This window comes from Artemia franciscana, chromosome 2, assembly GCF_032884065.1.
Source record: "Artemia franciscana chromosome 2, ASM3288406v1, whole genome shotgun sequence".
NCBI lineage: Eukaryota > Metazoa > Arthropoda > Branchiopoda > Anostraca > Artemiidae > Artemia > Artemia franciscana.
Genome location: NC_088864.1, coordinates 52,408,036 through 52,432,119, shown reverse-complemented (window position 1 = coordinate 52,432,119; position 24,084 = coordinate 52,408,036). Strand labels below are relative to the sequence as shown.

Genomic DNA, 24,084 nt, shown 5'->3' with positions numbered 1-24,084 from the left:
AATTTGAGATTTTTACATTTCATTTTCAAATTTGATCCAAAGAATGATGGAATTATCTCTAAAAATTGTCAAGCCTAAAATCACCATTGCTTTTTTAGTTACTACGTTTTATGATAAAAGTGACCATAAAAACACAATTTCAAATGTGACCACTTCTTTCTAGGTTACCTTGTACTATACTTTATTTATAATATCATTTGGACGAGTAAAAAAAGGATCAAAATATTTGCAGTTAACATATTTATATTTCAACACAATTAACCAAAGCCAATAACAAAGAGATGCAAATACACCAATTTATGGAATGGTTATGTAAAACCTTGAAATTATAAGACTTTCTGACTAATCGGTAAGATTTTCAACCATACTTGCAATTTATGTGAAAAGCTCAAAACCAAGGAAAAGTGTTGACCTGAGCGTTGAGGCAATGTGGGGAGGGGGATGCTACGATTCAGAATATATAGTGCTGAAATGTTAAACAAAAATGTGAAAAATTAGTACATAGTATATTAAAAAAAATCAAACATCTTAGCGAGAAAATGAAGTCCTCTTTACCTATTACCTCAGAGGGCATGGGATTACAATATAATTAAATGAGAACGAATTCCTAATCCGATTAATCCCCATCTGGTTTGCCTTGCTTATCATTTTCTTCTATACAGACAAACTTTGTAATAACTATTTCCAGCATTTATTTATGCTTACACCAACGTACTCTTGAAAAGCACCCGACTCAAGGGCAAGCCCATTTCATGTACAGACGAAAGAAAGAAAGAAGAAAGGAGGCATATTCAGAAGAAAGAAAGAAGAAAGGATACATATTCAAGGGCAAGCCCGTCTCCTATGCAGACAAAAGAAAGAAAGAAAGAAAGAAAGAAGAAAGGAGGCATATTCAAGGGCAGGCCCCTTTTATATAAAAAGGAAAAAGAAAAAGAAGAAAACAACAGAAGAGCCTCTCAATCAATGGGCAATCCTTTCAATACGAAAAAAAGAGAAAAGAACCAAAAGACAGAAAAAGCATCCCATATGATAGAAAAAACTAACGCAAAGATGGGGTACGAAATTTTGCAAGTTTTGCAACACGAATAAGCAAATCATACGAGATAAACAGAAATGCCATTTTTCTAAAGGCACACACGAAGAGAGGTTGGTCTGGGTGGGGATGTAATGTGGTCTCATTTTTTTTAGAGTTCTTTGATTATTCATAATATCCTCTGATTAGTGCTTAGTGTTTAAAATCAGGATATAAGCACCAAGAGTAAAGAAGGGACGGGAAAGAAAGGAAAAGCACCCAGCTCGGAACCAAGAGTATTTTCTACGCAAAAAAGAAGGAAAAAGTCAAATTTTAATGATTTTTCTCCTCGTAATTTGCTGTGATTTTATTATAGTTAGTTTTTACTGTTATGACGAAGTCAGGCCCTAATATCAAAACCTGCTACTGGTGTAAATTAATTAAGTCGCCAATATTCTATATGACTTCTGAAATATTAGCCTGGGTAGTATAATATTGAAATCAACAGGGAATTGCACCTTTTTTAGACTTTACATTTACATATAGCGTACATATGTTTACATATAGCGTACATATGTATATATGTTAGCGTATATTTTTACATTTATATAGCGCGATTTATTTTACTTTTGAATTAACTAGGTAATTTCAGAAACAAAATCTGAATGACTAAAATCACAGATAAAATAGAAGCAGCAAGGCCATATCCAGGGAGGGGGATTGCCCCCTCCCTCCAAAATTTCTGTCCGACATAAAAGTTCTTTGATGCGTCTTTTAAATCTCCCCCCCACTCCCCAACAAAAATCTTCGATACAACCTTGAGAGGCAGGTAGCAACATTGCAAACAAATCACAACCATAAACACAGAACCAAGGTCTGCATTTGAAATTGGACCAAAAACACAATCTTTTTTCGACAGAGAATTGATTCAATTCTTAGATGTCTTTTCAAAAAATAGATTATATCTAAAGAAAAAGACACTATATGTAAAGCAATATTTTTGGGATCTCAATAAGATGTGAATAAAAAGTGAAACTCAATTGGCTGATAATAGACCTGGAAAACAGATATGGATATCAATAAAAAAAATCACAACCGTTAAAACATAAATAGGCTCACCATTTGGTATCTTAACTGAAAACTGAATAAAACAATGCATGCACTAATTTCAGTCTAAATACATTTTAAAGTACCAAACACACTTCCTTTTTCACTGGCAATACACGCTCTAGATCAAGAAAATGTACACAACTCTGTGTACAAGATGTATATAAATTTAACTTTTACCATTCTACGAAAAAAAGGAAATTGCTTACAAATTGTGTCACCATTTATATCAGTTGTCAGCACACTTTTGTATCAGCGTACAAAATCAGCCGATACAAAACAATTGCATCGGCGTATAGGTTCGGCATGATCGGTTTGCGGCGGGCTTGGATGCTAATTATAGTTTATACCTTGCTATGGTGTAATTTAGTTTGTGGTGCCTCATGTGTTGTCTATATTTAGTTAATGTGGATTTATTGGTTTGTGTATTTAGGCTAACGTGGATTTACTGTTTTTTCTTGCTTTCTTGTTTGTTTTCTTTTTTCCTTTTCGTATTATTTTATACTCCATTTAAGACAATCTTTTTTTGTCCTGCAAATTGGAATGAATTTATCATCATCATCATCATCATCATAGGGAAACATGGGAGTCTCAAATAATATAGTTGACCCTCCTATATTTGTCTTGTGGTACAACAGTGTATTGGTGCTTTTCTTGGCAATACAGGGCAAGGATTTGATCCCTGCCTAGGTGTGGCAACAAGGTTGTTACTTGTAACTTTAAAAAAGACCCACCAACTGACACGTCGTTTCGACCCCCTATGCGCCAGCAATAGCTCCAAGGGGTCTCTATCCCTGTATAATCAAAACATTTTATATTTTAGAAAGAGGCCTCAATTAATAGAATAATGTAAACCAATACATTGCAAATCAACCCATTTCTACCTCAAAAGTGTTTAGCCAGGGATTGTTACAGAAGTTAATTGTTGAAGAAAGTAACATCTAATAGACAACAAATAAAGAAAAAGGTAAATATGACATATTTTGAAAGAAATAACACAAAATAGGGTTTGCCGATCTGCTGACTGCACTTGTATTTACATAAAGAGGTTCAATTTATCATTTTACACTACATTTTTACAGTAAAAAAAAGCTCAAAGCTAATGGCAGTTTCTGAAAAAGAGAAGAAAAAATACCAATCTAATTTGAAATGAAAACAGGAGTTACTTCCCAGGTTTGGCGGATTGGCAGAAAGAAAAAACCGAAGACATTGCTTTCTCTGCAACATTAGTGAAAATAAAAAACGGACTTCGACAGATTCCAGAAAAATGTGTGCTTACAGTTCTGCTGAAAATATCATAGTCTCAAAACTTGTCCACGAATTTTATATAATACACATTTTACCAGTTTTGTGTCAGATGTACCCTCATTCGTGCAAAATTTTGACAAATATTTTTTGCGAAGTGCGAGAACGTAAAATAATTTTTTTTTTGTGGGGAGCGTAGATGTTTATTTGGGTTACATACAGGATAGCATGATATTTAAAAGATATTAGAGAAGTTTCTCTTTTATCAGGATATAATTTAATCCGGTTGTTTCCAAATTATATTTCCAAATTCAAAACCACACAATTTCCTTTTAAGATAAAGTGACAAAATTAAAAACTAACTTCATATCAACAGACAATTTACAAGAGAAAAACAAATAAACATCAAAGATAGCATTGGAAGGAATGATGAATTGGATGCTACATATAATAAAAAGAAAAAAAAAGATCACGATAATGCTTAAAAAAACTAAAGTACCGTGGAGTAATTTTAAACATATTCAATGTTTGTTGTAGGCCTTAAGCTTGTCGCTATTAAAATATTATCTGATTGTGATCGTTCATGGCCTCGATAGGTTGAATACTGCGAGATCTCATGAACTGATTTTGACCTCAGGTGACAACGGATCTTCCCATCCTTCAGAGCAAGTTGGAATGCAACTTCAAAAGCTTGTCCGAGAGTCATTATTATTTCAGTTGCTATTTCCTGAAAATATTTTTTTTTTACTAGAAACACCATTATGACCAACGATTAAACAACCAACAGGTAACCCAGCTCGTGAAGCGAGTCTAACTTAATAAAAAAGAAAAAAGAAAAAAAAGAGCTAAGAGCTCATATGGCACTTGTGACGAGGTCAGAAGAGCCAAGGTCTTATATGGCATGAGCTCTAGCAAAATTCTAAGAATCAATAAATTGATTTAAAAGGAGGCTTAATGCCGTTCGGGATTCGAAACAAGAGCTCTGAGACATAAGGTCCTTCTAAATATCAAAATTCATTAAGATCCGATCACCCACTCGTAAGTCAAAAATACTTCATTTTTTCTAATTTTTCCTCTCCCTTCAGCCTTGAATCCCCCTCCAACTCCCCCAAAGAGAGCAGATCCAATCAAATTATGTCAATCACGTATCTAGAACTCGTGCTTATTCTTCCCATCAAGTTTCATCACGATCTTTCTACTCTGAGCGTTTTCCAAGATTTCTATTTTCTCCCTCCAACCCCCCATGACCCCGGATCCATTTCGAATTGAAAATAGAGCATCTGAAACGTAAGATCTTTCTATATATCAAGTTTCATTAAGACCTAATCACCCATTCGTAAGATAAAGATACCTCATTTTTCACGTTTTCCAAGATTTCTGGTTTCCCCCTCCAACTTGCCCAAATGTCCCCAGATCTGGTCAGGATTCAAAATAAGAGATCCAAAGCACAAGATCCTTGTAAATATCAAATTTCATTAAGATCTGATCACCTGTTCGTAAGTTACAAATACCTCATTTTTTCTAAATTGTCCAAATTAACCAACCTCCCCCACCAACTCCCCCAAAGAGATTCAATCCGGTCTGGTTATGTCAATGACGTATCTAGAACTTGAGCTTATTCTTCCCACCGAGTATCATCACGATCTCTCCACTCTAAGCGTTTTCCAAGATTTCAGTTTTCCTCCTCCAACTCCCCCCATTGTCAAAGGATCCGGCGAGGATTTAAAATAAGAGCTCTGAGACACGAGGTTCTTCTAAATATCAAATTTCATTAGGATCCAATCACCCGTTCGTAAGTTAAAAGTACCTCGTTTTTTTCTAATTTTTCCAAATTACCGAATTAGGTCCCCCAGCTCCTCCAAAGAGAGCGGATCCGGTCCGGTTACGTCAATTACATATCTAGGGCCTGTGATTATTCTTCCCGCCAAGTTTTGTCCTGATCTCTCCACTCTAAGCGTTTTCCAAGATTTCCGGTCGCCCCTCTAACTTCCCCGAATGACACTGGATCCGATCGGGATCGAAAATAAGAGAAAATAAAGAAAAATAAATCACTCTGCTAATCACGTAGACTTAAAAAAAAACTAACGAAAATAAACTGAATATATTACAAATAATAAAAGCAATTCCACAAAATATCAGCAACTCAAGATTTCATTTTACTTTTTTTTTATGTTACAAATAAAAAAAAATGCTTATAATACCTGTTTGTAGTAAATTTTGTTCGTTTCAAGTTTGATTTGACTATTCAACTTAATTTTCACTCGTTTTAAGATTTATTTATTCATCTATATCAGTATCTGTTATCTTCAAGTCTGATTTTAGTTCGTCTTGGGTTTCATTTATTCTTTGATAGTTTTTTTTTGGTTGTTTTAAGTTTGAATTGTTACAAGACCTTATTTCTCCTCGTCTAAAGATTAATATATCTTTGTACATTTCTTTGAAAAAATTATTTGTTGACAGTTCTTTTTTTAATCAATTTCTGCTCGTTTTTGAATCAAGAAGTTTTATCATTGGGTACGATCATGAATGTTTCTCCTATTTTTCAGGTTTTCGGCTTTAAGAATCAGATGATATGAGCGTTGGCTTTGCCTGCTAACCTCAGGAACATCCCGAGAAAGTTTCCCACAACTGCCTAATCTGCCCTAATCATAAAAAAACGATAGATGATAGTCTTCAGAACAGCTTAAGATTCACGACTAAAGTTGAACATAACCAGAAAAATTGTCCCTTCAGATTTTCCCAAAATAAGCGTTTAGACCGTTTACAGCAACAGTCCTCTAACATCGCATTAGACTTATGGTCAGGTGAAATTATAATTTTCTTGGACAACAGAATCAAATCGATTAACATATAACCAAGAACCTTGGCGCAAACAATACACGGTATAAAAGGGAAAAATTTTGTCATGGGCTGATGAATGGGGTGCACCTTACTTTTCAGACTTGTATATCACAATGTCAAAATGAAACTAAGACTTATCTTTTTTGCATAGAGTTTTCCTTTGGAGATTTAAAAGAGGAAAATCCTAAAAATTAGAGTGTACATATCTCCTTAACTAAATAAATATATCCACCTTACTTTTCAGACTTGTATATCACAATGTCAAAATGAAACTAAGACTTATCTTTTTTGCATAGAGTTTTCCTTTGGAGATTTAAAAGAGGAAAATCCTAAAAATTAGAGTGTACATATCTCCTTAACTAAATAAATATATCCCTATGAACAATTAAAGGGGCAATACTAATCAATGGGCTATAAATACATCTATACTGATGCATCTAATATGAACTAAACTTACCAATGTCGCTGCTCTGAAAACTTGACAAAAATGATCACCAGATCCTCGTCTGTCCTCGGTAATATAAGCAAAATGAGTCATGTCATCTGCGTCTTGACAGGCACAATGGATATTTCGAATTGCATGCTCACAGATCGCTTCCTACAAAGAAAAGAATGAGTTGAGTTTAGTATCAAAATACAGTACAGTGTAGTGATATGCTGAATCAAATTAAAAAAAGAAAGAAAAAAAGTACGTGTTTTTAAGGCTTCGTCCTATAGCTAAGGCCCGCATGCAAAATCGATTACAAGGGGGAGGGGAAAGCAAAGTTTTTGGGGAGGGGGAGAAAATTTTAAAATAAAAAGAAGAGAAAAAATATTGAATTGCGTAGAATTCTGGAGATTTTACGAAAACCGTGCCGCCCCTCCCTACTCGTGTAGACGGCACACTTAGTGTCACCGAAATTGGGAAACTAAATAAAAAAAAGGGTAAAGCGTATGATTAATAGAAGAAATTACTGGAAGATCTCTATAAATCCCAAATTTTTCGTAAAGGTGCAAGCACAAAACTCTCACCCTTCCCTGCTATATACACAGTTTTTCGAAAAACTTTGAGGCTGAATTTCCAGTGGCAAGCTTTACCTGGGATAAGTTTCCTAAGTGAAAGTTTTCAGGCCGTGAGTTTTTAGGTTTGCCGAGAGGATTATGTCCTGTTACGCTTAATGGAACCTGCCGCATAATGAGACAACCAAGATTACAAGCTAAACAGGATATCAGACCGTCTCATAGGCTCTGGTTACTGCTAATGTTTCTGGAATGCAGACAAAAAAAATTCATATGACATTAAACAATGCACAAGCAATTTTTTTTTCGTTGAAGATCATGTTTTTTCAGAAAGACTGCTTAAACCTATACTTTCTCTTCAACATATTTAAAATTTCCTTATCGAAGTGTAAAATAACTGTAAAATTGCTTTCTTTTCGATAGGAGTTACTACCTACAAGAAGCTATTATCGAAAAGATCTGTTGGGATTTGTTTAACTTTCCGGACACGGACATCTTGAAGGAAACTATCCTCGATCCGCAACCATAACCTTTCGTAATTCTAAAGAAAAACAATAAGGAAAAAAAGGTCCAAGACCAACGGAATTCAAAGAAGCAAAATAAACTGCGGATAGTAATCGAGATGTCTAATCCAGGAAGCACCCAAAATAAAACAGAACTAGATTTTTGTTGCCTGAGGAAACACTGATGTATAGATAGATACGGATTACAGTTAGACTTATCTATCAACAAATGAACTGACATCATTTTTATACAATCCTAATAAGGGCTTATACCAGATTTGTCTCTCACTGAATCGGACTATCTGTTTTGGCCTTTTTTACGATCAGCCATGACTTGATGCCCACAACTACTTGATTTTAAATCAAAATCATTAACTGAATTCAATAATTGAATTAAAATCAAGTAGTTCTGGGTGGCTACTTGTCGAAAAGGCCAAGACAGATAGTCCGATTGAGTGAGAGCCAAATCTGGCGTAAGCCCTTATTAGGATATTATAAAAATGATGTCAGGTGTGAAAGTTTTTCAGTAATCTCCGGTCGACTTCACTGATGTGTTGCAGAAGCAACCCTTTGGTGTTTTTTCTTCTTTTAATACAGATTAGACGCTTTTACTGTGAACCCTCGAAACTTTTAAAAATAAACATTTTTTAAAACAAAATGAATTTGTCCTTAAAAAAACTAAATAAATTAAATAGTAATAACAAGGCCGTTTAAACATTCTTTAAAGATGGCCTCAAAATAAGCTGTTTCGGCTTAAAACCAAATTATAAACTTCTTGTCACACAATCACTGTTAAATATGCACAATCTATACGAGCTGTTGTTCAGCTTGTGTTGTTTAGCACAAAACATAACTTAGCACAACTTAGTCATTCGGAGAGAAAGCAAAGCTTCTTTCTTTACCGGAGAGAGGGAGTAAAGAAAGAAGCTATGAACAGACGGGGGCAGGGGAGAGGCGTGTGCAGTTAGGTTAGGCCTAGGCAGCTTGGTAACATGGTAGGTGGCTACCAGAAGCAATAGTATAATAGAAACATTAAATACACAGTGATAATATAAAAGGAAGAATATAAAAACAAAACAAAAATAATTAAAAAAAGAATAAAGACTAAAAAATGAAAATACTATTATAACAATAATAATATACTAATTAAAATCATACCTATCCCAATAGAAAGCTTCAAGGAAATTGGAACTTTATGAGAGGGATTAAAAAAAGAAGCTTTGAACAGACTGGGGCGGAGGAGAAGTGTGCTTAGTTAGGTTGGATAAAATAGGTTAGATAAAATAAAATAAAATTAGGTTGGTTAGAAATAATCTAAATATAAATAATCTTTATTCTTTCCCTTTATCACAATGCAATAACATGGGTATCGTCAAACAAAAAAAAAGAAAAACGCAAAAAAAGACGCAACATAAAGAACACACATGAAGAGCTATCACTTCGATTTGAGGATATTGTCGTTGTAGTGCTTCACATAGTATGGAACGAAGGAGTTTGAACAGACTGGGACAGGTGACAAGCGTGCGCAGTTAGGTTAGCCCTAGGCAGCTTGGTAACATGGTAAGTAGCTGCCAGAAGTAATAATATAATAAAAACATTAAATACAAAGTGATAATATAAAAGGAAGAATATAAAAACAAAACAAAAATAATTAAAAAAGAATAAAGAATAAAAAATGAAAATACTGTTATAATAATAATAACATAATATAATAATAATATACTAATAAAAACCATACTTATCACAATAGATCCAGAAAATTTATAGATCCAGATTTAAAACGATAATCCATTTAATACAGAAACTTATTTTTACCGAATATTACAGAGGGAAAGAGGGGGGATGGTGCTCCCTTACCTTCCTCTGATAACTCTTTGGGTCAGTTCTAAATGTTCTCATCCAAGCAAACATTGCATAAGAGAAGATGTTAATGTTAACTAAATTTTGAATATCTGACGGAAAATGAAGAAATCAAGTGCTCTAATACTGAAATTGTAAAATTAGCTGCTCCCTAAGGTTATTCTAAATATCCTTCAACTAGTAAAAAAAAGACTTAAAAATTACTTCACTTTTTGTTTCTGACCTTATCAAAAACAAATCATCTGTTACCACCACAAACCCCGCCTCCGCTATCTTCAGACCTCAGCACACCTACGGTTAAAGACTTGTTGAGTTTCAGCATACAGATAGATTTATAACAACGGTAGAGTTTGAATCATAGAAAGTAAAAAGGATCGACCAGTTTCATTCTATTTATATACAGTAGTCTTAAATTAAGTGAGTAATTTGAATTGCACATTGAAGTCAAATTTGAACATTCCCAATCGAAGCAAAAAATTAAATATGCCAACAGATATCATAGTTTTTACAATTTCTTAACATCTTTTGTACAATTCACCTTTTTCGGTAACTTCCAAAAATGTAGGACTTTATATGTAAATTATTCCATATGGACCAATTGCCTGTACTTCTCCTTGAAATTTGGCTTCCCAGAAAAGAATTCTCTCACATCTGACTCATACTCACAATCTAATGCTGATCATAATCTACCACTAGGTTCCTAATACTAGCAACAACTTACAGCAACACCAGGATACCTGAGGCCAACACAGCTACGCAGGTCCCTCCACCATTCCAATCTATTCAGAGCCTCTCTCTCTTTACACCTTCCCTGGAAGTACTCATTTACTTTAAATATTTCCTTACAACATGCTCCCACCCCAATTAGAGACGACCCACCTTTCGTTTGGTCCTTGACAGTTGGACGACAAGGACTATCTCCTAATCATTGGTTATAACCAATCTAACGATGATCTAGCAGCATCTACAACTTTAGAGTTTAAGTCTAGAGCTTTAACATTCAAATTTGAAAATTAGATTTGCTCAGCGTCTGAAAGGCATCAAATATTTCAAATTAACAAACTATAGGTAAGGAGCAGCTCGGCTCAATAGCAACCCAATCTCTAAAAAACTTTGTGCTGATTCCAAATATGTAAGATTCATTAAGTTTAGTGTTTTGCATGAGAAGCTACGAGCCTGAGAAAATTTGCCTGATTTTTGAAAAAAGGGGGAAAGAGCCGCGAAAAGTTAAAGGATCTTGATGAAAATCGCACCATCACAGTCAGCGTATCAGAAAACCCTGCTGTAGAGGTCTCATGCTCCAATCTGCAGAAATATGGAATTTTACATTTTTTGCCGGAAGAAAGATAACAGATACGAGTTTATTTTTTTTCCAGGGGTGATTGCATCGAATCAAGTTCTAGTGTTCCTTAGAAGTGACCTAATGGATTAGAGGGCAGCTAGCCCCCTCCCCCCACAAACACTTTCCCCAAAGTAGTCCAATCAAAATTTTGAAATAGCTATTTTGTTCACCATAATTGGAAGGTCCAATAACTACACCTTTGGGGATAACATGACTCCCCCACAGCACACGGGGAAATCGCTGTAAGTTATGAAATTTGCCCATTGTTTTCGTATAGTACTTGTTATTGGGAAGTAAACCGACCTTTTTGGGGGAAGACTGGGAAAATTTTGGATGAGGGGAAATTCACAGAAAGAAGGAGAATTTACCAAAATTCCTATACGAGATTTTTTTTGTTTTTCTTACTTTCTCTTTGCCGATTCAATTGTACATGTTGTAATTAAATGTTCCGAGGTTATTAACCAGCGGAAATTTTCAGCAGGGTCAGAGCTGTCAGGATTTTTTTTGCGTGAGTGGGGTGGGGGGTCAGAGGGACAAATTGTCGATGAAAAAATTTTCTGCGAGAGGAATTCGCTATGGGAGAATTTCTGCGCGAGCACCTATCCGTTTGAGCGGGGGGGGGGGAGATGACCAGCATGAGTTGAAAAACGATGAGAAATTAGTCATTTTTCATATGAAAGTATGCTAAGAAGAACTTTTCAGGCAGAATCGTCCAATTTTCCGGGGGGAGGATTTTCAGTGAGGACCGAATTATCCAAGGAGAATTGTCGGGAGGATGGTATTTTGCACGGGACGACCTTTCCATGAAGGAATTTTCCACGGGGGAGACATTCTTTCATGGAGGGGGAGCCAGTATTATTAGAAAAACGATCACAAATTAAATGGAAGAATTTTTTCAAATGAAAGTAGGGAGCAACATTACAAGATTTGCGAACGGAAATTAGTCACTACATGAGGGGAGTGCCCCCTCCCAATATCTCGCTTTTTACAGTAAATTTTGACCTTCTGCGTCAATTTTTTAAGAATGACTTCTGAAAAACAAGGGCCGTTTAGTCACAAGAAGCTTTTTTTTATAAGTGTTAAAAACTTTAGTGTAAAAAGCGAGGTATTGAGTAGGGGCAATCCCTTTCATATATGGTATTATTTAAGTCCGTTTTAAGTTTTAATGTTGCTCCTTAATTTCAGTTGAAAAAAAGATAGTCGATAGATTCAAATTGACAAAGAAAGAAAAGTGGATACCTTCTGTCCCATAGACTTACTGTCTTAAGAAAATGTAATTTTTAGATCTAAAATATTATATCGAGGTTAGATCTTATAGATCTTGTTTTGTATGATAAACCTGTACATTAAGGTAATATTGTCTAATTCTTTAAAAATGTTGCTGTCGATTGCAATTAAAAAAAAAGGTCAGTAAAGTCTGTTGACATATTGATGAAAATAAACCCTTTCTTCTACTTTATCTAAAAAACTACGCCAATCATTTTTTGTAATGTTGGATGATCTTTAGATCTTAATATCTAAGTGAGTTTTTAGTAATTTTGTCTTTTTCTTTAATCACGTTAACAGTAGATTTATTTAGCAATTTTCTCATTTTTTTAATCATTTGTTTATCCTGGTTCAGTATTTTCCTTTCCCATATTTCAAAATGTATTAGTGTCTTTTAAAATTAAAGACAGACGTTTCAAAAGTAAAAACAGATACTTTGGACAAAAAATAAAAAAGAACCTAAGCCTTAAAGCTGGAGCCTCCCAAGAAATTTACTATTTTTCACGACAAAATGAACAAACCACATTGGTAGGAGTCCATTTGTAGTTGTTATGTTTCCCATCGAGGTATTTTTAAGATTAACCTAGTAATTCCTTTTCTCTAGCCCGTCATTGGCGCAGGGGCGGATCGATGATTTTTTAGCGGGGGGGGGGGGATATTTTACTCCGATAAACTTGCGAACAAAGAAATATAATTAGAAATTTAAAAAATAAAGAAAGCAATCTAAGGGAAATCTCAACGATTATACGCCGTAGGTAGGTTGGTCATCAATTTAATCTAAAATCTGCTGAGGGTTAAAGTTCTAATAAATCTGTGGAAGTTAAAATGATGCAAAAATATTGATACAAAAAACAGTAAGTTATAGAAACCACCCCGCCATAAAAACGTGAAAAACTGTTAACCCTCTACGAAAAATATGATATTTAATATTGCAACATGATATTACCCCCAAAACCACCACTATGTTAGGAAGGGGGCGCTTCCCCCACCTGGATCCGCCATTGCATTGGCGGAACAATTTTTGGCACCACAGCACATATTGAGGCATTGAGTCAGAACCAAAAGACAAGACCGGTGGTATTGGGATAAGATTGAGCTTTTAGGCTTGACTAGCATTCTTTGACCAGATGCATTGAGGTTAGAAAGGAGGTAGAGAATCAGATCAACTGGCCTGGAGACAGAAGTGGAGGCAATGTCCATAATTAGAAAAATGGGATCACAATATAATTGCGTAGGTAGAACTGGAGAACCAGAGCTTAGATACCAATACAGTTATGAAAAACCGATTTATTTTTGGAACACGTTGCGCGGTAGAGATGCTAGCGGCTGGAGACAGGAAACTGGCAGTCTGAATCTAAAAGTCAGAGTAATTCACAGCTTAGATACCAGATGCGTTCCCGCCTATGGTATTGTAGTACGATCTACGCGTCGGAGCGCGGGCTTGGAGGAGGCGCCAAGTTTAGAGCTCTGTACCAAAAACTTCTTAGGGGCAAGATAGGAGTTTTCATAACTGTATTGATATCTAAGCTGTGTGGAGAACAAAAGAATAAATTAAATAGCTATTGATACCTACAATTAATACAACAAAATAACTAAATACATAGCTATAATTAGAAATGAGTCGTTTATTATTTAAAAAAGTTCGAGTGCCCAAAAATCGAGTTTAAAGGAGCTTTCTCTCAGTTCTCCCTTACCCCCCCCTCTTGACTCGACTAACTAGAGTTTCAGTAGTACAAGAAAATCCCGGACAGACTACAGAAGTACGCCTTTATTTTTGTGCTGGCTTAGAACCTATACGAGCAATCTCGAGCCTAGTACCTCTGACTCATTATATATTCATGCCTATAAATATTGTACTACAATGGGGAGGCAACCCATAATAAACAACTTAGCAAGGAAGAGGTTATCAGCCCAAAAAACTCAAAAGCCAGAAGAAATATCCATCAGTCGGAGTCCAGTACAATGCTTTGGCGTTTAATAGGGTATAATTTCCTCAAGAAGTGTCACTAAATTTCTGTGTAGAAATTTGCAGATTATTGAGATTCTCTGTAAAGAGCGACGAAGACCACACTGTTTTTCAATCATATATAATAAGTAAAACAATACGAAAATTTTTATAAGACAATGGAATACAACTTTAAATGAATATTTCGGCCCGATGTCCAACGACCATCCTCAGTACAACACAAACAAAAATATAAAAGAGCAATTTACATTAAAATGCGACCTTTAAAACAAAAAATTATTTTTAAAACTTATAAACAGCTATAGTTTTGGCATTTTAATGTTTCCTCTTTTATATTTCTGCTTGTGTTGTGCTGAGGACGGCCCTTGGACATACGGCCAAACTATTCATTTAAAATTATATTCCACTGTCTTATAAAAATTTCTCCATTGTTCAGCTTGTTGTTTAATCTGTCAGAGCAAAAAAACTTCGTAACTGAAAATACTTCCAGGGAAGGGGATAGGGTTTCAGAGACCACTGCGCCACATATATTTTGGCTCCTCAAGATCCTAACATAAGATTTGGCTATTCATGTCCAAGGAAAAGGGCTCTGTAGGACAGAAAGGTATGAAATAGGGTTTTATGGACAATTTTTCTGATACTGTGGTCTTCACAGAAGTGCTCAAATGCTAAAAAAAAAAAAAAAATTATCGGCAATGGTATGGTTTCCAAAATTTAATTATAAAATAGACTAACCTCATAGTCAGGGTGTGAAAAACTAACTCCTTGAATAGAGACTTTTAACAAAACCATTCTCGAGGTGTCCTTTTTATTTGCATATTTTTTCTTCAACTTTTCTATTGAGCACTTCGTTGATTCTGTACCTTTTAACTCAATCAGACGTGTTGTACCCAAATACTAGAAACAATAAATACCAAAAGTTAATTCACAATTCAGACAAGAAATATTTAAGTTCTGTCACTTTCACTTATGATTTAAAGTTAATCCTAGAAAACTTTGTCATTCACAAGTAATTCCTTGTTTTCTAAATCACCCTAAAAACGAGGGCAACGACGTTTCTTAATTTCCAAAAGATAAGTTTTAGAAGATGATAATTTCAGTTTATCGTGGATTTACGGAAAATGAAAGCCATATTTTCGTCTACCTAGTCTCGACGCGAAAATATTTCTTTTTTAGTATATTTTCGGAAACGAATATATACATGTTTGCAAATAAAACGAGCTTACTATAATCTGTAATATCAATTATAATTAGATTATAAAAAATATAATAAAAATATTATCGATAATATACAAATTAGATCCTATTATATCAGTAATAAAATCAGCATCTGTTTACAATGTCCGATTATTGCGGTTAAATCATCCTTGAGCTATGATACTAACTAAGTAACTCAGTTAGGTTGTTTGTTGGCTGTTTTCTTTTTCCTTTTTTTAAAGATAAAGTTTTATATTTATTACTATCTCTGTCTTTGTTGGTTTGTAATATTGTGAGATATGCACTGTTTCTTTTTATTTTCTTAGCTCCATTTTTTGTTTTGTACAAAGGGTTTTCCAAGCAAATAACAATAACAGTTGCATGAATAATGAAGAAAGATAGAAATAAAAGAAATGAGAAAAGAAAGATAGTGGAAAATAAAAAATGAGAAATAAAGTCATAAAAATTCAACAAAAGAAAAATCCAGAGAAGGCAAGATCTGTTGCCTTTATTGATGATACAACAAACATTTACTTACACGATGGCGTACGAGATATTGCCCAAGGTTAAACACTAGCTTTGCCTTCATTTGAAGAGACCAACAGATACTCTTTAATGAAATAAAGTAGAAATCAAGATTGATATTTCAATCCCATATACTAAACCCACTGGATCAATTAGTATGTTCCGACTTCCAGAAGTCCACCTCGTTTACGATACAAGCTATTAGTTTTTGAAAAATACAATACTTCTTTTGGCTTGCATAGGAACTTGAAAATTAAGTCCTTAAGATCAAAATTCCCTCATCCTTTTTAAAAGTCTTAGATTAAATGCTCTTTTTAAAAAAATAATATTTGTCACATAGCTTAATAACTGACACGATATTATAGTTTTCTGGCTATCCTGGACACACAGTAAACAAAATTAAAATAAACTTGTGCTAATAGCAAGCATAGAAAAAACACAGAATCGCACATCCAAAATAATAAATGTTACAATCTTGGGTATCTGGGTAGCTTTTTTTTTACATTTAGATTTTTCAAAGAGGTAGTAAATTTTACAACCTCTTTTTGGACCCGCTCAGTACCACTAACTCTACATAAACAGCTTCCAGCGAATATTCTGTATACACAAAACAGCAAGTACAACCTACTAAACTTTTCTGACAAAGCAATACTTATGATTCTAGCCATTTTGTATCGAATGTTGAAAATAAATCAATTATTCGCTGTAGCAGTCAAGGACAAATGAAAAATATCATTTATTTTTGTCAAATGATGCTTTTCATTAAATGTGGTATATTAAATTGATCATCATTTATAACTGAAAACGAATCCTCTTCTTTATAACTGAAAACGAACAAAAAACGTATGCAATAGGGGAGGGCTCAGGCTGGGGTAGGCCTCTACATTCCATAGTCCCCCAGCCTGATTTTGTCAGATAGGATCATGTCTGCTACAAACACTTTCAACAATACGCACAATATTATACTAGCCCCCTCCCCCAATATTGAGTTTTCCCTACCAGAGAGGTTGACACTTACCACGTTTCGCCTAAACTGGTGAGTACCTTTAGGAATGAATAGCAAACAAACCGACAAACAAACAAAGCTTTTTATAGCATACATTAACAAATTATGTTTAGTGGTTAATTGAACCATGTGATTTCCTCAGATACCAGGATAACGTTCAAGTTTTATTTGTGGAGTAAAAAGTTAAAATTACGAATGATAAGTGTCAGGCTAGCTCAGGCTGACGGTATGAGGTTTTGACGTTTAACATTTTCCCTTGATTTTAACGTCAAACTTTAACACAAAATGGAAAACTTTAAATGGCAAGACATTAGTTGGTAAAGCCTGCATCATCCCGAACCATATTATTGTCAAACCTTAGATAACATCAAAATTAAGCACGGTCACAGGGACAATTATGTACGTCTGTCTTAACTTCTTGAGTTGAATATTGGTCAACTTTCAAGCATAAATTCTTTGATTAACCTGTCAAGAGTTAAGGTAGCCAGTCAAGAGTTAGTATGGAATAGATAAGGTAAGATTTTTATTTCACAAGATGTCTATCACGAGCTCCAACGGGTCGAATTCGAATTTGAGTATTAAAAATAACAAACAGGGAAAATAAACCATTAATTAAAATACGTCAAAAGATTAAAAAACAAGTAAAACTAGTGAAAATAACTAATAAACAAAAAACTTAATATATTGTGATATATATATATATATATATATATATATATATATATATATATATATATATATATATATATATATATATATATATATATATATCATGAAAAGAGAAATCACCAATGCAACAGCACAAACACATAAAAAAAAGAGACAGAAGGAGAAAAGGAAGACTGTTTTCCTAAATTAGTGATTAATATAGACCAGCACTTGAATGAGGCCTTAACCCTACTCATCCAAACAATCACATAGGTCAAACAGCATAGCCAAACACAATCAACCATAAAGAATAATCCATGGACAGGCAGTCATGTCGTCAATAAGTATAAGTCGTCATTTACCAAACAATAGAAAAAATAATAAAGACAAATAATTCAGAGGCAACAACCCAACACAAGGGCTCATCGGGAGAATACACTGGCCTATAGGGTTTCACCACTTTAAATTCTCTACCCAGCCAAGTGTTGTGGCTACCACAGAATATCCATGGCATCCCCGTGTCAGGTATCACCCCCAAAATACATGCCTATGAAAAAAAAAAAAAAAAAAACAGCAAATGTAAAACAACCAAGTAACACCAAAACAAGCTTATCCTGTTAATATATCCCTCTTTTTAGCAACAATAGGTAAACTAAATATGATAAAATTTACCAAATCACAAGTATTAAAACATTGAAAAAAAAAAGATTAATGAACTAAACAATTATAGAATTCATCTGGCTATTCTTTTTTAAAAATCCGCTCTATTAGAAACACAATTCAAAATAAATGGCGCTGCATCATCATTTGTCGAACCTCCGAAATTAGTTGAAAATTTTTTTAAGTATTTCCAGATAATTCTTTTGATATTTATTTAAAAGTTCGTTATAATGAAAACTAAATTTTTTAAATTGCCAAGTTAATTTATTTGCAGAAAAACCTCTTGATATCAATTTTTGGCTTAAGATTTTACATCTATTTTTAAAATCAATATAATTACTACAAATCCTTGCATAACGAAGTAACTGTGAGAAAAACGCAGAATATGTGATATTTGTGTGTATATTACTTTCAGGGAATGGGAAACTAATCACTTCAAAATCAAAATCATCTGTTTTATTATACATTTTAAAACTTAATTTATTATTATCACAAATATTAACATTTAAATCTAAGAAATGATCTTCATGACCAGCGCCATGACTAGGTTCAAGAGTAAACTCTGATGGATATATATTTTTAGAAATATCAATGAAATCCTTACAATTTAAGACCAAAATATCATCGAAATATCTTTTATTATTTGACAAAACATGTTTTAAATTATTTGGATTATTCTTATCCAACACATATTTATATTCTAGTTGACTTAAAAACAAGTCAGCTATAAATGGGCTGGCATTCCCCCCCATGGGAATTCCCACGATTTGCTTGTATAAATCACCACCAAATCTTATATAAGAATTGTATAAAACAAATTCTAATAACTCAAAAATCATATCCAAGCTGTAACATCTCAAGTTAACTGTGGTATTAAAGCAATTTGTCCATATAGCTTTTTTATTATAAGTGTCTATTTTTAAGAACCTTTTACTAGATAAAAGGAAAGATTTCTTGATAACAGTTTTTAAATTATCTAACACTATATTAAGTGATAAATTAGTATACATTGTCGCAAAATCGAAAGACTCAATTCTTTTAGTTGAAACCATTGTTAAAGACTCACCTGTTATCACCATTGTTATCACCTGCAGTGAATTATTAACACTCCAATATGGATTAAAATTCGAAAACTTTTTAATACCAGAACAATACGTTTTAAGTTTATTTACAATTTCCTTTAAATTAAAGAGAGGTCAGTAGCAGCAATGCGGGTTGGAAATTTAGCTGCTCCAGCAATAAACCGTGGTTTAGGGGGATTCTTATGAAATTTTACAGTCCAATATAGGAAAGGGAACTTTTTATCATTGTCATTTATTTTAATATTAAAATTTTTAAAAAGTATTTCTTCAGTCTTGTCAATTAAATTCTCATCCTCTAAATTTACCTTTTCGCAAACATTAGTTGTGCATAACTCCCTTTTTAAGATATCACAATCCAGCTTCTGACAAATTATGGCATATATATATATATATATATATATATATATATATATATATATATATATATATATATATATATATATATATATATATATATATATATATATATATATATATATATATATATATATAAATAAATATATATAGTGAAATATAGGCAAATTAAAAAAGAAGACGCTACTTGAATATTTAGTTATTTATTTTCCGAAATGTAGGGGACAAAAGCTTTTTCGTATCTGAAGATAAAGCAGCAAAGCGGGGCACGATAGGAAAGGGCTCAGAAATGACCCGAGGCAGATTGAACCTGTTTGGGAAGTGTCTTTTAGGGATTTCTTTTTTCGTGCGAGAGTTCGTTTTTCAGAATGATGTTGAACAATGTGGCCAAAGCAAAACTTTACCATGCTTGACACAAAGAGGCGCATCCCGTTTTGACTTTTTTTTGTCATTTGAGTACTTTAACTTTCGAAGTACTAAATCGACCCAAAAAACCGAAACAACAACCTTGCTTCATTTAAGAAGAATAAAATTACAAGAAAAAAAAACGCATATTAAAAGGCTGCTTCCTTGAGGTGAATCCCCACTTATATTTGTGTAAAGTTTTTGTTATAGATGTGTAATAAGAATTGCCCCCCCCCCCCAATGGCCATCGAAATAACGATACCATGCAGGAAACAGTGGAAAATGAAGTCAGTCAATAGCTTCCAATATCGATAGAGTCTAAGACCAGTTATCTACGGTAAGTGGGTTTATTTTGTTACAACCTTGTGTCAGAAGTAATAAGATGGGCAGGTTTATATTTTGACAGGGTATTGGTCATGAAAGTTCCTTCAGTCACAAACTTGCCGCTGCAGGGCAGGGACGTAATTTAGTCAAAACCCAGGGAGGGAGGGGACAAAGTTGCCTCAAATTTTGTCAAGTCAACTGAAGACGACCAAGTAAAAAATGAGCCGTAATGACCCACGAAGGTATACTAGAGAAAACTGATCTGTTTCTGTAGATGTTTGAATTACGTAGGCCTATTTTAGTTTTGACAAGCTTTTGAAGACGCTAAATTTCACCGGGAAGGGGGACTTGAGTCTGAGAGAGTGTGTGTGTAGGGGGTTGATATTGCTGCCCATCCTGTCCCATTGCAGATTACGCCCTTCCTGCAGGGATCACAGCTATCGTTTTTATTTGCATAACAGAAATGCGAATTTGACGTAAACTATGAAAATGAAGTACAAAAATTGAGAGGGGTTGTGACGCTAGCTGAAGTAATAACCGAACGATTTTCTGACTTATTTTTAGAGCGAGTTTTTTCCTATACTGTCAATCAGCTCGTGTTAGACCCCAAAACAAACGTTGTGTTTCCAAAACGTTAATAAGAGAGAAAGAATTCTTCTGGTGGGCTTTTATCTACCTGTATGAGGGTTGTTTATTTCATAAGAGGACGTAGATAGCATCCAGCATGATTGGGACAAAAAATTTGCTGCTTTTAGCTTAAAGAGTATGAACAGCGATTTCATACCGGAGGAGGCAGATTCCTATTAAAATGAACAAAAATAAGAAAATGAGAAATAATCCCATTTAAATCTTGGTAAAAAAAAAAAATCTTAGTAGCACCTTTCCTCATCCTTGGGAACATTCTTGGTGGTGCTCATGGTTGTTCTACATAGAAAATATGAACAGTAATCATTCATCCAGGTTACGACGACGTACTCTTTATAATCTGATAGCTAAAATAAAATTGTCTAGAAAAACTGTACAATCTTAAATGTGATAAAAGATTCAAGAACCATATTTTACCTCAACTAGATACTGCGGTTCTCCTTTTACAATCGAAGACACTGAATGTTTCCATTCTGAGATTCCTTGAGCCGAAAACCCAATTAACAGATCCTTTGGACCACGTATAGATAGCTCATCTATATTCAGGTTTTCACGATCCTTTTTCCCAGGATCGACCGGTGGCAGTGGAGCCGGACGGTTTTTCCTTTTCCCCAAAGTGTTTTTTCCCAAGGTGCCAAAAGATTTCCTTGATGTCTCTTCTGGCAGCCTCTTGATTATCTCATCTTTAAGCTTTTCAACACTCAGGCCCTGGGAAGATAAAAGATGCACTATTTCAAAGCATTACTTTTTAGTCTTATTAAACAAAAATACAAGTTTTTTAACAGCAAGTAAGAAGCGACATTAAAACTTAAACAAACAGAAATTATTCTGTATATGAGAGGGGTTGTCCCCTTCTCAACGCCCCGCTCTTTACGCTAAAGTTTGACTTTTTGTCACAACTATACTTTTTAAAACGATAAAAAAACTTTAGCGTAAAGAGCGAGGCATTGAAGAGGAGACAACCCCTTTCATATACGGAATAATTTCTGTTCGTTTTAAGTTTCAATGTCGCTCCTTACCTGCAGTTAAAAAAATCTTTTTTTTTATTAAAAAAAACATTTTTCATTAATAAATGATTTCCTTAATGTCTCTTCTGGCAGCCTCTTAGTTATCTCATCTTAAGCTTTTCAACCCTCAGGCCCTGGGAAGATAAAAAGATACACTATTTCGAGGCATTACTTTTTAGGCCTACTAAGAGGGACGGATCATAAGATTAAAAATATGATAAAAAAAATAGATAGAGACTAACAGTTAATAATTATGAATGAAATATCGATAAAATGCAGCCAAGAATCTAAATAAGGCTAAAATCTTATGACACCTTCAGAGGTAAATGATATAGAGCAAGTCGCCCTGTTTAAACCGTGGTTGTTCTCCCCTGAAATAATCTTGGATCCCATACAAGCATCCAATGGAAACAGTAAAGAAGAATACAGGAGGGGAACAGGTTCGCCCAAATAAATTATAATGTTTTTTGGGGGGTTAAACTTTCACTCTTATCCTTCAAGACATATTACAAGAAAGGAGCGTATTACCTTGACTCGTCTATTAGTTGCAAAAATGCAAGTGAAAAACTATTTCATCTAAAAACTAAAAAATATTTTCTGAATTGTAAGTGGTCTTAAAACACAGGTAAAAACCCTCAAGTCCTCCAATACACAGAACTGACATGACAAATATTTTGTTACTGGGCTTAATGTTAGATATTACCGTGAATGTCCGAAATCTGGTTAATGTCGACATTCACCGGTGAATATCCGAAAATCCTTTCTCTGTGCTTGGATTCAATTAGCTTTGCGAGTCATCTTTTTCAGTTTTTTACAAGCAATCATGGTAAAAGTTAAAGTTAGGTTGGATTATGTTAGTTTAGGTTAAATTTGGTTATATATATTAGAAATGGGTTAAAAACCTAACCTAAGCTACCTAAACCAACATAACCTGTCATTAAATTAAAAAAAAGTTTTTTTAAATGAAAGTAAGGAGCGATATCAAAACTTAAAACGAACAGAAATTACTCCATATATGAAAGGGGCTGTTCCCTCTTCAACGCCTCGCTCTTTACGCTAAAGTTTGACTCTTTCTCTCAACTCTACTTTTTGAAACAGTAAAAAACCTCTGGCGTAAAGAGCGGGGCGTTGAAGAGGGAATAGCCCCTTTCATATACGGAGTAATTTCTGTTCGTTTTAAGTTTTAATATCGCTCCTTACTTTCTGTTAAAAAACTTGTTTTTTTTATTAATTTCTGAACGTTTTTGAATTAATGCATGTTTTGATTTTGGCTCTCCGCAAATGAATAATTAAACCGAAATTTGCATATTAGTTTGTTTTTATGGCTAAATGGCTTTCTCATAGTTTTGATCGAACGATTTTGAGAAAAAGGAGCGAGGGAGTAGGCCTAGTTACCCTCCAATTTTTTGGTTATTTAAAAGGCAACTAAAACTTTTAATTTTTTCGATCGTTTTTATTAGTAAAAATATACGTAACTAACGAATTAATTTACGTAACAAACTTCTATATTCGTATGGTTTTATCACGAATATTAGGGGGTTCCTCCCTCGTCAATACCTCGCTCTTTACACTAAAGCTTAAATTTCGTCCCAAATCCTTAAGAATGACCCCTGAATCACAATGGCCGTAGATAAATAGTTGAAATTAATAAAATCACTTCAGCGTAAAGAGGGAGGTATTAGGAAGAATGCTAAAAAATCCTGCGCCCCTACATGGAAATTTACCTTCCCCATGACAAATTCCTCAATGGAAAGTTCCCCCCGCATAACCCCCTCCCCCAGCAGAAAACATCCCCCTGAAAGCGTCTGTAAACTTCCCAATGACCATCACTATATGAACACTGGTCAAGGTTTGTAACTTGTAGCCCCTCCCACAAGGCCTGTGGGGGAGTAAGTCGTCCCCAAAGACATAGTTATTAGGTTTTTCGACTAAGCTGAATGAAATGTCTATCTCAGAATTTTGATCCGGTGACTTTGGGAAAAAATGAGCGTGGAAGGGGGCCTAGATGCCCTCCAATTTTTTGGTCACTTAAAAAGGGCACTAGAACTTTCAATTTCCGTTAGAATGAGCCCTCTCACAACATTCTAGGA

At 34.2% G+C, this 24,084-nt stretch overlaps 1 protein-coding gene across 3 annotated transcripts in view; it reads right to left on the bottom strand.

The window, feature by feature from the left end:
* Positions 1 to 3,640: 3,640 nt before the first annotated feature.
* Positions 3,641 to 24,084, bottom strand: part of LOC136043482 (ankyrin repeat and sterile alpha motif domain-containing protein 1B-like) — a 118,219-nt gene continuing 97,775 nt past the window's right edge. For all 3 annotated transcript variants that reach the window (XM_065728399.1, XM_065728409.1, XM_065728405.1), the window contains 4 exons: positions 21,405 to 21,695; positions 14,877 to 15,038; positions 6,663 to 6,803; positions 3,641 to 4,091 (listed from right to left, as the gene is read on the bottom strand). In XM_065728399.1, the coding sequence (XP_065584471.1) occupies positions 3,876 to 4,091; positions 6,663 to 6,803; positions 14,877 to 15,038; positions 21,405 to 21,695 (810 nt within the window). In that variant the 3' untranslated portion in view covers positions 3,641 to 3,875. The remainder of the gene's footprint in view (positions 4,092 to 6,662; positions 6,804 to 14,876; positions 15,039 to 21,404; positions 21,696 to 24,084) is intronic.